General features: G+C 51.4%; 1 protein-coding gene across 18 annotated transcripts in view; it reads left to right on the top strand.

Annotated features, from left to right (window-relative positions):
• CTBP2 (C-terminal binding protein 2) overlaps positions 1–12,938 on the top strand; it is a 162,403-nt gene that overhangs the window by 110,088 nt on the left and 39,377 nt on the right. For 10 of the 18 annotated variants that reach the window (XM_067024355.1, XM_067024358.1, XM_067024351.1 and 7 more), the window contains one exon: positions 1,824–1,983. In XM_067024355.1, the coding sequence (XP_066880456.1) occupies positions 1,926–1,983 (58 nt within the window). In that variant the 5' untranslated portion in view covers positions 1,824–1,925. Of the gene's footprint in view, positions 1–1,823; positions 1,984–11,279; positions 11,358–12,938 lie in introns of all 18 variants that reach the window. The other 8 variants (XM_067024345.1, XM_067024343.1, XM_067024342.1 and 5 more) reach the window with 1 other exon arrangement.

Below are 12,938 nucleotides of genomic sequence, written 5' to 3' on the forward strand. Positions count from 1 at the left end.
GCCATCTAATTATACAAATTAAAATTCAAAGGAAAGCAAAAAGAGTGATTATGCCTCACTCAGGGAATTGGAGGAGGAGGGTGTGAAGCCCGTCTTGCCTCGGATGATAATGCTGTCATCTCTCATCTCCAAGGCACTTCACAAATATTAACTAATTAATTCTCTCACCCCGGATGCGGCGGCTAACACGGGGTCTGTCTCCACGCCAGAGCCGAGGAGGGGCCGTCCGCTGATCAGAGCCCGGGACCCGGGCAAATCAAAATTGCCAGCCGGCCTCTGAGGCTCTCTCTCTCGGACAGAAACCCTTGGATCAGAGGTCCTGCTCCTCTGTCTGTCTGTCTGTCTGTCTCAAGTTGACCAGTAAGAAACCACCTTCCCCCCTTTGCGTGATTACCTTTCATAAAGCCCAGCAAACGTGAAGCCAGAATTTTAGAGATCTGCCTACCCCATCAACCCGGTGCTGCTCTGGCTTGCTTGTCCAGTGGGGTCATTCCAGGTGTGGGGAACATCCCAGGTTTGGAAAGGGTTTGGTGTCTCTTGGATGTTGCAGTAATTATTTCTGTGATTAGAAATTGTGCTTTTTTTTTTTTTTCCCCTAGCTCTTTTAAAAAAAAAATCACATAATTATTGCCATAAATCTTTTCAGCCTCATTGCTGAGAAATTAGTCATTAACTTCCAGGAAGTCGCCTACCTTTTCATAGTCAGACCTGCATTCTGACCTTTGATAAAGTAACTCCCAGCGTTTTGCGTAACTGATGATCATACGTAATAATCCTCATTATTAACCCTGGAGCCTCACGTTTGTCTCCTAACCCCCTCCTCATTTGCTGGATAACTGAGGACAACTGAGTGAATGTGTGTGTGTGCGCGCGCGCGCGCGTGGGTGGTAGTAGTAGTTGTTAGAATAACTGCAGGAATGAGTCAAAAGCTGTGGGACTTCTGGAGGTTACAGGCGATGATTTGTGGCCTCAACTGGTACATTGGCTGAGCAGGAACTGAAGGTCAGGGTCTCCCAAACACACAGCCCCGACTTTCTCCACGAATTGGGCTCCCCATTCCTCAGGTGGCGTGGCGTGTGGATTTCCCTCCGGAGAGGCCCCAATACCCCAACCCCAGCGGGAGACCCTTCCTCCTCTGCCTGAAGCACCAGGGGTGTGGGGCGGCCGCAGGCAGCCGATGCCAGCCGTGGCTCCCTCTGGATTCAAGGAAGGCTCCGGAAGGTGGCACTGGTCAAAGCTTGGTTAGGTGGTGCATGCCTTCCTGCCCCGTTCTCAGGCGGTGGGGCAGGGGGCTTGTGTGGTGCTGAGCGGTGGCCAAAGGGCAGTTTTGAAAGGTTTTGTGAACCTCCTGGCAGAAGGCCTTGAGAGAGCAGTGGCAGCTGGGTGTCTGCATCTCTGTCCAGAGGCCCCTGGGACGTGTTCCTCGGTGGCGTGGGTTGATCTGTGACTCTGCCCCTCTGCGGTTCACAGAAGTACAGGACCAACGCCACTGGCTATAGCTTGGTCTCTGGCCTTCAAGGACAAAGTATTCTGACTCAGGCTGGTCAGTAATTGGTGTTTGCAGCCCCGAAGTCAAAAGCAAGAGATCCAGATGCCGCCATTTACCACTTTCAGGAACGAAAGCCAGTTGTGCGTGTTCGCGGGCTTCCTTCATAGGCGGGAGACTGTCCCGCGGACGTGGAGCAAATCCATCTCCAGCGTTTGAGGAGAGCAAGCGCCCAAGGGCAGGTCCCCTTGTAGCAAGTGGCAGCCAAGCCCGAATGACCTGTCGTCCCTGCCCCCAGGGTGTCCAGAGAGTAAGGCTTCTTTTCTCCTTGTTTCAGGGCGCGTAGTGGCGTAATGCCTGCAGACTCCTGCGAGGGCCCCTAAGTTCTTAGAGGACCGCTTTGCCTTTTGAATCAGAGAGGTGCAAAGTTCGATAAAGAATGGCCCTTGTGGATAAGCACAAAGTCAAGCGACAGCGATTGGACAGAATTTGTGAAGGTAAGAGCCAGCGTGATTGGCGGTTTTTAACCGAAGACGCGTAGACCCGCCCTGGAATCCTGCACCTGGTCTCCTAGCCAGGCTGCGACCCACACCCCACCCCCAGCACCTCCCAGCGTCCCACACCCTCTGCCAGTGTCCTTGGTGGTGTCCTTGGGCGTGGTCAGTAGGCCTGAACTTCACGTAGGCTGAGGCCCGCTTCCAGGGCAGGGGTGGGCCTAGGATGGAAGTTTGGGGGAGCAGGCCCTGAGGTCCGTTTTGTCCCAAGATCATTTTGCACAAGAAAGACACTGTATAGTAGGACCATCTTTTTTTTTTTTTTTTTTTTAACTTGCGGAAGTTTCTGGACTTTATCTGGTTCGAATTAAAAGATTTACCAGCACAAATTCTGAGATATTCCTCAGGAGCCCAGCATAGCTCCTCACGATCTGTTCACATCCCTGGTATCTTTGAAAAATGTCTGGAAGTGTTTTATTCATGAAAGGAAAAATAAACAGGATTAAAATCTAGTGGAAACCCGGGGACAAAACTCTGAGATGTGGACTGAGCGCCATCCTCTCCTCGTTAGGGAGTGGTTAGAAATCCAGCGCCAGTGGACCTGGGCTTGGCGTGAAGAGCTCCTGGCCGGCTGGTGTCTGTGCTGTCGGCTGGGTTTGGCTTGGCGTGGTTACCCGTGACCTCACTGCAGGGTCTCTCTCAGGAGGGGAGCCGCTGGGTCCGGGGGGGGGGGGGGGGGCTCAGCAGCCCACCCCCGACCCGCAAATATGCTGGCACAGCGGTTGGCCAGCCCACTCAGGCCCAGGAAAACATCCCCCCGGAGCCGTCCATATGGAATTGTTTCTAGATGTGGCTCAAGCTAGCGGTGTGGAGGCATTAAAGGCGTGTTCTACTGTGTGACTGTCTGCCCTGCAACAGCTCTGACCTAAAAGGATTTAGGAGCACTGACTGTCCCTCCACATCCCTGGGATTCTGCTGCAGTGTAAGGGGTTTGGGATTCAAGGATTTTTTTTTTTAATATTAAAAAAAAATGTTTCAAACCTACAGAAAGACTGAAAGAATGGTACCACGGACACTGGTGTTCCCATCAGCTGTATTTACCAGTTGATAACATTCGTTATCGCTTGCTTTCTTTTTATAGAAATACGTGTGTATGAATGGATGGAGGATGGATGGATGGACTTTCCCAGAACCATCTGAAAGAAATGTGTAGATGCAGCAGTTTACTCTTAATTACCTATGGCATGTATTAGAGGCTCCTTTCCTGCATAAACACACCACCATCCTCACCCCCCAGGAAACTGGACCTCATTACAACATTATCTAACATAGATGGCACTTGCACGTCTCCCCCACACGTCTGTTTTAGCTGGTTTGCTTGCCTGTGTGCAGATACCAATCAAGGGACATATGTGGCATTTAGTTGTCGTGTCTCTTTGGTCTCCTTAGTCTAAAATAATTCCCTGGTCCTTTTGACTTTCCGAAGCATTGACATCACTGAAGAGCCCAAGCCAATAGATTTGTACAATGTCCCACAATCTGGGTTCACCTGATTGTTTTGGGGGGGTTTTAAATTGTACTTCTGCCCTCCTGTGGAAAGGTGCTTCATTTTGGGTACTGAGTCCCCATTCCAGAAAGCCCTAGTGGATCAACTCTCCAGGGTTAGTATCAGGAATGTTTATGGGGCCGATTCCACTCCCCACCCCCAACCCCAGTATTTATCTAGAGGTAGCATATCTGAGACAAGAGGCATTGAAGCACCAGGGGCCTTTCCTCTCCTTGTCCAGGGTGGTCTGTGACAGCAAAACCATTGGCGGTTCTTTCGCACCCTCTCTCCCAGGCACGGTTCACCAGGCCGCAGCGGTTTTGTTTGTTTTTTTTATAACAAATTCCAGCATCTCCTTTATCCATGAACAGTGTTCCTGAGACAGTTGCAGTGGTTTGTTTTATCTTTAATTTCTCAATAGCCACTATCAAGATACATGCATGACATAAAGTTACTCAAGTGTAATTTAATAATCCATGATCCCAGACATTCACTTGGTGTCCCATGAAGTATAACAGCTGTTCCAAGATGCTTCATTGGTGCTCCTTGTATTTATAAGCTAGTTTAGTGCCTTTAATGGTCAGGACAGGTGGTCGGGACCTCCGTTTCCCAGGTGCCAGCAGCGAGGTATGCAGCAGTCGGTGATCTGCGCCCAGGCACCCAGGCAGTCTGCTGTTCTGCATTTGGACTTGCCCTTGAATAGGCACGTGGATTCCGCTATTCCTTCCTCCTGAAAGCCTCACACACCTCCATCCCTGGCTTGGGATGCTCACCAGTCTCTGTTCTGTAAACCTGAACTCACTGTTCTTGAATGCTCTCCTTGGAAGTCCAGCAAAAGCTCAGCAAACAGTTCTCGCCTTCCCAGTGCCTACACCCCAGGGACTTCCTGTATCTCTCTCTCTCTCTCTGTCTCTCTCTCTCTCTCTGTCTCTCTCTCTCTCTCTGTCTCTCTGGTTTTTGTTTTATGATTAAAAGCCTGCAGCTGCCCTGCTCTGCTCCAGGCTTGTAGGAACTTTGTCTTCATGCTCTTGGGTCTGTGGGAACACATATTCCTTCACATTCTTCCCTCCCACCTGCTGTCAACCCCTGGCTTTGGGTCCCAAGCCAGACGAGGCTTCTGATGCCCTCCAGGGTCTCCCCCCACCCCCCACCCTCGAATGAACCTTTTTTCTCCAGCTGAGCCAGTCTGGTGGGATCTGAGCGTCACCCCGTGCCAGTACTGCTTCCAGAATGCCTGCCTGCCTCCCAAGGCCCAGTCCCTGCCTCCCTGAAACCTTCCACAGCAGCCCTTGGGGTCTCTTCCTTCTGAACTGCAGTCCCCTTGTGACCCGATCCATCAATCTTCATGTGCCCAGAATCTGTCTGCACCTTTGCGCCTCTAAGGGGATGTTTCTGCTCAAGATTAAGCAAAGTATAGAGGACAGCTTTGCTTCTCGCCACCCAAAGTCTTCGGGACTCCATCCAACTCCGTTAGAATAATGGTCTTTCAAGCTGACTTAAAAGCCAGATTTTTTTCTTAAAGCAGTTCTTTTTTTTTTTTTTTATTGTTTGTAATTTGTTCTCTGCTCTTTCCTGATGCCTAATATCAAATAATCCTAGAGGGCTGTTGTGTAAAGGTTTTATGGAGCAGAGTCTGCTAATAGACTGGTCAGACCAAATTGCAGTCTCTTCTCTTTGTTGTGTAATGTAGGTCTCGGTTTTCCCCTGTGTTTAGTTTGCTGGCATAATTGAAATATTGCATTTATGAATTGCACCAGTCAGAGAGTTTTAATACATAACTGCGTCATGGCAGAGCTGGTTTGATTTGCCCCAAGTATTTGTTGGCCAGAGAAGAGGGCTTGCTATCCCTCATCATTGCAAAAGTAACCCAGAAAAGCATTTTCTGGAGCCTAGGTTTGTAGAACTGTAATGTACCACAATGGACTTTTTGTTACGACACCTTATTGTGTGTTATGGTACCATAAATCACTAAACACCATGCTTTCCTGTTGCTTTTGAAAACGTAATTTGGAAAAAAGGTAGATATTTCATCTTACTTCATTTTGTTGGAGTGTCTTCTATGTGTGGGAAAATGGTCCAGAGGATTATATCAGCTGAGCTGTGATCAGTCCCCTTCATCACATAATTCAGGAGAGGACTTCTTTCCTCTGCAGGAAAAAAAAAGAAATGATATGAACCTCCTTTTAAATAAACAGTCGAATTCAACGTTCCTTGCCTTTGGGACGTTCTCATGAGAACAGGGAATGAAAGGCGGTGAGGAAGACGGGCGGGTTGGTTGGATGTGGATGTGGATGTGGGAGAAATAGAGGCCAACCTCTACTGTCTGTTAAATTGTCTAATAAACCGGTGTCTCTTAAACACATAGTTATAAATCCTGGGAATCTCTGTCCCCAAGAGGACGAGAAAAGTCAGAAAATGCTGCAGGGATGAGGTGGAAGGAAACATTTTTCCCGGTGTCATTGTGCTCTTCTTAATGGGATGAGCTTGCCATCGTGGAAGGACGTCTCAGTGGACCGTTCCCCCAAGAAAGTTCATTCATGGTCCCAGAATATCCAAGAAGCAAAGACGTTGTCTCAGAGCTTCTAGGTCATCGAGGCGGTGGAAGTGGTGAGGGTGTCCAGGCCCACAGGGCAGGATTGACCTGTATTTCCCCACGGGAAGGGCATAATCTATAGACTCAGGCCAGAATAATTTTGTCTTTTATTTGTGTGCTCTTTGTTTCACCTGTCTTAAAAAAAAAAAACGCATTATAGACTCACTACTTGTTTTGTTTTTTTTAAAGCGCTCGGAGCACCTTACCAAGAAACAGCGTCGAGACCACCTACAGGCAGCGCCCACAATTATTTCTAATAAATGTCTTTAAATAGCCCCAAAATGTAGATCTTAAAAATGGGATTCATAATGTTGCTATACATTATAATTATATGTTTGGATCAGGCAATTATGTGCATTTCCAGTAATTATGTGATTAGTGATAATTACATGAGCTATGTAAATATACAATAGTCAACCAGACATGACTTAAAACTCCGTAGTATAAATGAATATAATGAAACGACATTGTGCTCGGGTGAAGGATCAGACAAGGCAGAGGGAATGGTCAAGTTGAAACGTCATAGACATTGTTTGTGAGGGTTAAGTATCCATATTTTGTCTTATCAGGCCCTGGGGTTTTTTTTGGTTTTTTTGTTTTTTTGTTTTTTTTGTGGTACGCGGGCCTCTCACTTCCGCGGCCTCTCCCGTTGCGGAGCACAGGCTGCGGACGCGCAGGCTCAGCGGCCACGGCTCACGGGCCCAGCCGCTCCGCGGCACGTGGGATCCTCCCGGACCGGGGCACGAACCCGTGTCCCCTGTATCGGCAGGCGGACTCTCCACCACTGCGCCACCAGGGAAGCCCCAGGCCCTGGTTTTAAGATAAGTTTGGAGAGCGGCCCCTCCCCTGGGGTTCCCACTGTCACCTGGGGATTGGGACCCTCGAGTACCCCACCCCCCCACACCCCCCCGGGCCTCAGCTTTCTGCAGATGGGAGTCAGGTTCCATGTTGTATTATTTCTCCATTGTTCCTCATTTGTGAAATGCAGATTTAAGCTACTCTTTGCACTTGTTGATTTGCTGATGGGCTCTCACCTCGGTTGGTGGATTTTTTTTAAACTCCCCACATTTTTAAAAGCAGCCTGTTCAGGCTGCTCTGTTTCCACTTTGGGGTTTGGGGTGTGGTGACTTTAGTCCGTGGCCGGGTGTGGGTGTTTGTCAGTGTCTGGGTTTTGTTTTGCGGCTGTTGCTCTGGCTCTCACGCCCACCGGGGAGGGTCACGCTCTCCCCCAGCTGGGCGACGCCTGTCTCTGTGGCCTTTGGGATCATGAGTGGGAGCTGCCTGCCTCATCTGCTTTGTTTGCTCTGGGTGCGTTTCATTTTGGTCATTTGCAACTTTGAGGAAAGAGGTCTGCTCCAGGCCCAACGAACACCTCACAGGAACCAGGGTTCCAAGGCCTCCAGGCCAAGCCTCGTTTGTCAGAGTAGGTCTGAGGACAGAAGAGTGACCTGGCTTTGCAGACCTGGAGGCCCACAAATGGTGCCCCACGTGAATTCAGAGGCCGTCCCACACAGCTCAACCTAATCACAAGTGTTTCGGGAGACTGTGATGCCAGAACCCCAAGATACGCTTTGCTGCCAGCTTCCCGCCCTCTGATCCCTTTTCCAGGACTTCGAAAATGGCACGTGTAGAGTGAGCCTCCTGTCCTGACTGATTTATACTCGGCTCGCCAAACCATTATTTGATGAGCGTCCTGAACACCGATGGACTGCCTTGCTCTAGAGCTCAGGCGTGCCCTCTGTCTCCAGAGAGGCCTTGGGTGGCCCTTTTGAAATGCGGGCTCCCCTTGCAGGTCCGGGGCATAACCTCCCGGGTACCAGCAGTGGGGCTGTACAGTAGCGGGGGGAGCACGTCTGGACACGGCCGTGCACCCGCTCGCCGCCATCTCCACACTTCCTGTCCTTCTTGCGTGGACGTCAGAGGGGCTGGAACGCCACCCATCCGCCTGTTTCCCAGGTACTGATTGGAAAGACGTATGTGCCTAGAGCGTCCTCCCTTCCTGTTCGCACCCTGGAATGCGAGAAACAGACAGCGTGGACGGTCCTTTCTTGTCCTCAGAGATGGTCTTTATTTTTTATTTTTTTGTGTGCGGTATGCGGGCTTCTCGCTGCCGTGGCCTCTCCCGCTGCGGAGCACAGGCTCCGGACGCGCAGGCTCAGCGGCCACGGCTCACGGGCCCAGCCGCTCCGGGGCACGAACCCGCGTGCCCTGCATCGGCGGGCGGACTCTCAACCGCCGCGCCACCAGGGAAGCCCCAGAGAAGGTCTTTAAAGCCCATCTTCTCACTGTACGATCAGGGCCCGGGTGAGAAACAGCGCTGCGGGCCGGGACAGTGTGGGTCCCCGCCAGGCAGTGTCGGACGTTGGGGGCTGTCGTCTTCCTCTGCTGTCTCTGTTTGATTCCCACTGCGCCCAGGTCCTTGCAGCTGAGGGGCTGTGCCTGCTTCAGCCTGGACCTGGTGGGCTCAGAGGCTGGGGCGGCCGTGGGTCGGGGCTCCCTGGTGACCGTGTGCGCCTCTCTGTCTTTCTTCTCCATCACAACATACTCTCCTCGAGGGCGAGCATTGGCTGTTGCCACCAAGTCCTGTTCCTCGTGCAGAGTCCTGTTCCACAGGTCGGTTTTTACAACCCGTGAGTCAAACGAATGAGCACATGGTGAGTGCAGGAAGGACATGTCAGGAGGGGACAGGGCTCTGCCACCTTAGTGAGAAAACCATGGAATGTCTCTGCAGGTGGATTCCTTCCCCGGATTGTTTGGTACTCTCACCTTTGATAGGTGGCAGGTTTCTGTGGGCTGGGGACGGAGTGACAGCGGCGGATTGAGGTAGCTTCCTGGAGTTGGGTTATTTGAGGCTGGACCCTGGCGGGTGGAAATGACTGGGGCATCAACCAGGGTGAGAGGAAGCCATTCCTGATATTTGGAACCCAACAGAGATGAGGACTCATGACACGGGAGTGTGTCGGGGTGACAGTGGCAACGTCGAGGGGAGTCAGAGGTCACCCGAGATGCTGAGACTTTGCAGGAAGCGCTGTTATCGGAGGGTTTTGTGGAGAGGAGGGAAGCAGAGGCCACTGAGTACCAGCCTGAGGCGGACTTCGTACCAGGTGCCGTCAAGGATCCAGAAAAGCCTTTGCAGGTAGATTCTGCCCTGTGCGCTGCCCAGGCCTTGCGTCTGACCTGGGGTCTCGGCTCACACTTTCTGCTTCACCAGCACATTCGAAACAGGCCATAAAAGAGACTTTTAAATCCCGTAACATGTGGGAATCAAGCCTGGTTTTCGTAATGCGGCTGTCGTTGAGTTTTATCATCTAGTCAAGAAATCAAGTCAGGGGCGATGCACAAGCCTTTGTTTTCAGTGAAAACGGCTAAATCGTGAGTTACGGGAGGCCTGGGACTGCTCAGAGGGCAGCTCAATTGGTTGCAAGGCCCCACCTGGCGGCTTGGGTTTTCTCTGGAGGGCTGTGCTGGTGACGTAAAGCCTCCCGCTCCAGGTTGGAAATTAGGAGTCCAAAGCCTGCGTCCAAGAGCCTCTGATGCTGCGTCGATCCTGGGATGCCTGAAATGTCTGGTCGGTTCCGTTCACGCCGTCTCTGTACTCACGTCACTCAGACGAAGGCTGTCTTAAAGCCCTGCCAGACCCTGTTTGCTGTTTTACTAGTGTACTTGGGGTTTACGTCCCCCTCTCTGATTCAGACTAGCCAAGTAAGTTGCTTTGGTAGGGGACACTGTGGGGACAGAAGGAAAGAAAACTTTTTTAAAGGCAGAAAGCTGTTTTTAAACATAAATTCTAAAGCACTTGACAGAAACAAAAACCCAACACAGCCTGCACACATTTAAAAGTAGGAAGTGGGATGTCACGGGCCTATTTTTGGCCGTCTCTGCCGGAAAACAGAGTATAACCCACTAACCTCAGCAGCGTCCCCCAGGAGATGCTGCCCCGTGGGGGGCGGAGGGCGAGGGCGCTGCAGCGGCTTCATCCTGGCAAACAGCAGGCGCAGGGAGGCGTCTCAGGGGCTTTCTTATTTCCGCCTTTGCTTTCAGAGCCGCCCTGGGCTCCTGGCCCCAAGGACTGGAGAGCCAGGGGGTGGAAAGCCTCAGGCTAGTGTTGGGCCGGCCCAGGGAAGGCCGGCCAAGTAATGCTCCAGAGTCTCCTCCTAAGAAGGGGTAAAAGCATCCCTTGCCGCCAGGCCGGCGGAAACAACGCAGCTGTCGGGGGACAGGCAGTTAGACCCAGTGACCTTCATGGGAGTCTGGCCTTGAGATTCGCCGAGTCCGCCACATGCCTGATTGTTGCTGTTGTGATTATTTTGTTTGTTTTAAAGAAAGAAGTGAGGACTAGACCCCCAGAGCAGTCCTTCTATTTCCCATTCTTTGCGAGCAATTTCCCGGGTCGTCGTGCTGATCAGAACATGAAGCGCTTGTGGGCAGGCTGGCCGGGGACTGCTCAGGGGAAGGGAGGCATGGTCGTCCGCCTCCTGCGTTTCCTTCCCTGCTTTTCTGGAACCGTCTAGGCCATCTCAGAGTTTTCAGGTCTCTACAGTTGTGAACTGATGCGTTATGTTGCCCGGGGAATTCAAGAATCGGTTTTGGGGGGGTGTTGCTTATAACCTTGAGGTTCCCGTTCTGGTGATTCTATAGGATCAGCTTTATTTTGTCTGCAAGAGAATTTGGATCGCCTGTTGCTCAATTTTCAGAAGATGGCTTTTTCCTTTATGCAGTTTTCTGTAGTGAGACTCTTTGCAGGATTAAAAAGTTAAGTCTGAGAGACTCCTTAATCTTTCAGAAATTGGTCCCATCTCGCTTTATTTAGGCAACATGAGATTTTTCAGAAAATCAGCCCTTTCCTAAAGGCTGCATGAGCTTTAAAAAAAAAAAAGAAAAATCTGTCTGAGTCTTTAGAAAAGTACAAGTCCAGTTACAGGTGTTTTTACCTAACACGGGAAAACATCTGTCGTAATATTTGGCGGATTGCAAAGCTGAGGCTGCGTGAGTTTGGGTGGCCGCCAAGCAGAGTGGGTCGGAAGTTGGTGGAAAGGACGCCGGGCCTCCTTGTTCTGGGGTGGAGGGTGGCGCCTCCCTGAAGCTTCTTCAGCTCACTGCTGCCGCGCCCCTGGCATTACGCCTTCGCACCTTCTCAAAAACCTGCTCCTTGTTTCTCAGGGGCCATGGGGTATGCATGCTCTAAGGCAGTCCTGCCGAAGTGGAGGGCTCGAGCTGCTTCAGTTCACCGTAATCTGGGTGAGTTACCAACAGCTACCCGCTGCAAAAAGATTCGGCGCAGACAACTTCTGAAGGGACATGTCTGCACCACGAGTGGCGTTTTGTAGCGTTAACGCCACCCCACGTTGTGTTTCTTTATGACGGGAAGGAAGAAAAAGGAAGCATCGAGATGGTATAATACTGATGACGCCTTAGGCTGGTGCCATCTGTTGGCTCAAGTCTGGGGGCCCTGACCCTGGCAAGGGCCCACTGCACCTCGTTTCGAGAAGTTGAGGCAATTGTCGGTTTAGGAGTTACTTTCTGATACTCAAGTGGTTAATTTTATAAGTGACATTTATATTTGGGGTTTTGGGAAACCTTAAGAAAATAACAGAATTACTTTGTTAAAGAGGTTCCCCTTGTCCAGCACCAGCAGGTCTGTTACCCCAGGTTGGTGCAGGGAATTCCAGAAAGCAGAGCGTTGGCTTTTGGAGTTTGAGCTGGGTCCTGTGCACCGTGGCCCCGGGCCCGGTACCCAAGCTCTGCATCCCAGCACCTGGGATGTGACATAATCATTCCTGCCTGTAGAATCATTTATGGGCAAAACACCCAGAACAAGGCCTGGTACGGACTGAACAAATGTTGAAGCCCGCTAATGAGGACCCCGTAAGGCAAAGATGATGTCAAAGATGCCCTGTTTTCTGGTCACCTCGAAGGGTCAGGCAGGACCGCTGCAGCCCTTCCTGCCCAGCTAGCCATGTTCTCTGGCCAGTGGTGGAAGGAGGGAGGTGGCAGGGAAAGCGACAATGGGATGGAACCCCCACTGGGAGGCCCGAAAGGCCCCTCTTGGCCAAAAGAGCCAAGACTGGGAGAGGGGGGTGACAAGGCCAGCGTGGGCTGGAGCTGCCGGAGAGGTCATCAGGTGAGTGTCTTTTCTGGGATGAAGATGTGTCCCGCCTGATGCGTACACCAGGCTTGTTTTCACACAGCCTTGTCTGCTTGCCGTCCTTCTTAGAAGGGTTACCGCCGAGACTGCCCCATCTTTCTCCACCCTCTCCTTTCCGGAGAGGAGGAAGCTCTGCCTGGTTCTGAACAGTGCCCCAAGGAGAAAACCCGTCCGCCCAGCAGAGCCGGGGAGGGATCTGCTGTAACCAGATAGTGCTGTTTCCATTGAGTTTGGGGCTCTAACGTTTTCCTGTCCTTTTTGATGGATCTTCTAAGTGAACACAACCTCAGGCTATCGGTGAGACGTGTAAATATTGTCTCTTTGGGGCCAGGCCCGTTGCCTCTGTCTCCTCTGCCCGGGCCTTTCAGCCCATGATGGCAAATGTGCCAGCAGAGGAATTAGAGAAATTGGCACCAGCAGGCTGCTTTCATACATGGAAACCCAACGTTTTGCAGTGTGGCTCGTTCATTTTTCTCTTTTTTTCCTGTCATGCATCCTAGGAGATGGAGGGGACTGGGGGAGGATTTGAGTCTCTTTGCCATCTGCCAGGGCTTTTTCCCAGTTCACTTGAGGCCCTATTGGCATTTTGGGGTCAGAAATAGAGGCATGGTTTGTGTTCAAGCAGCAGACTGGGGGTCCCTGTGTGTGTCCCCAGGCAGTACCTGGGCCAGTTC

The sequence above is a fragment of the Kogia breviceps genome, chromosome 2, assembly GCF_026419965.1.
Source record: "Kogia breviceps isolate mKogBre1 chromosome 2, mKogBre1 haplotype 1, whole genome shotgun sequence".
Classification (NCBI taxonomy): domain Eukaryota; kingdom Metazoa; phylum Chordata; class Mammalia; order Artiodactyla; family Physeteridae; genus Kogia; species Kogia breviceps.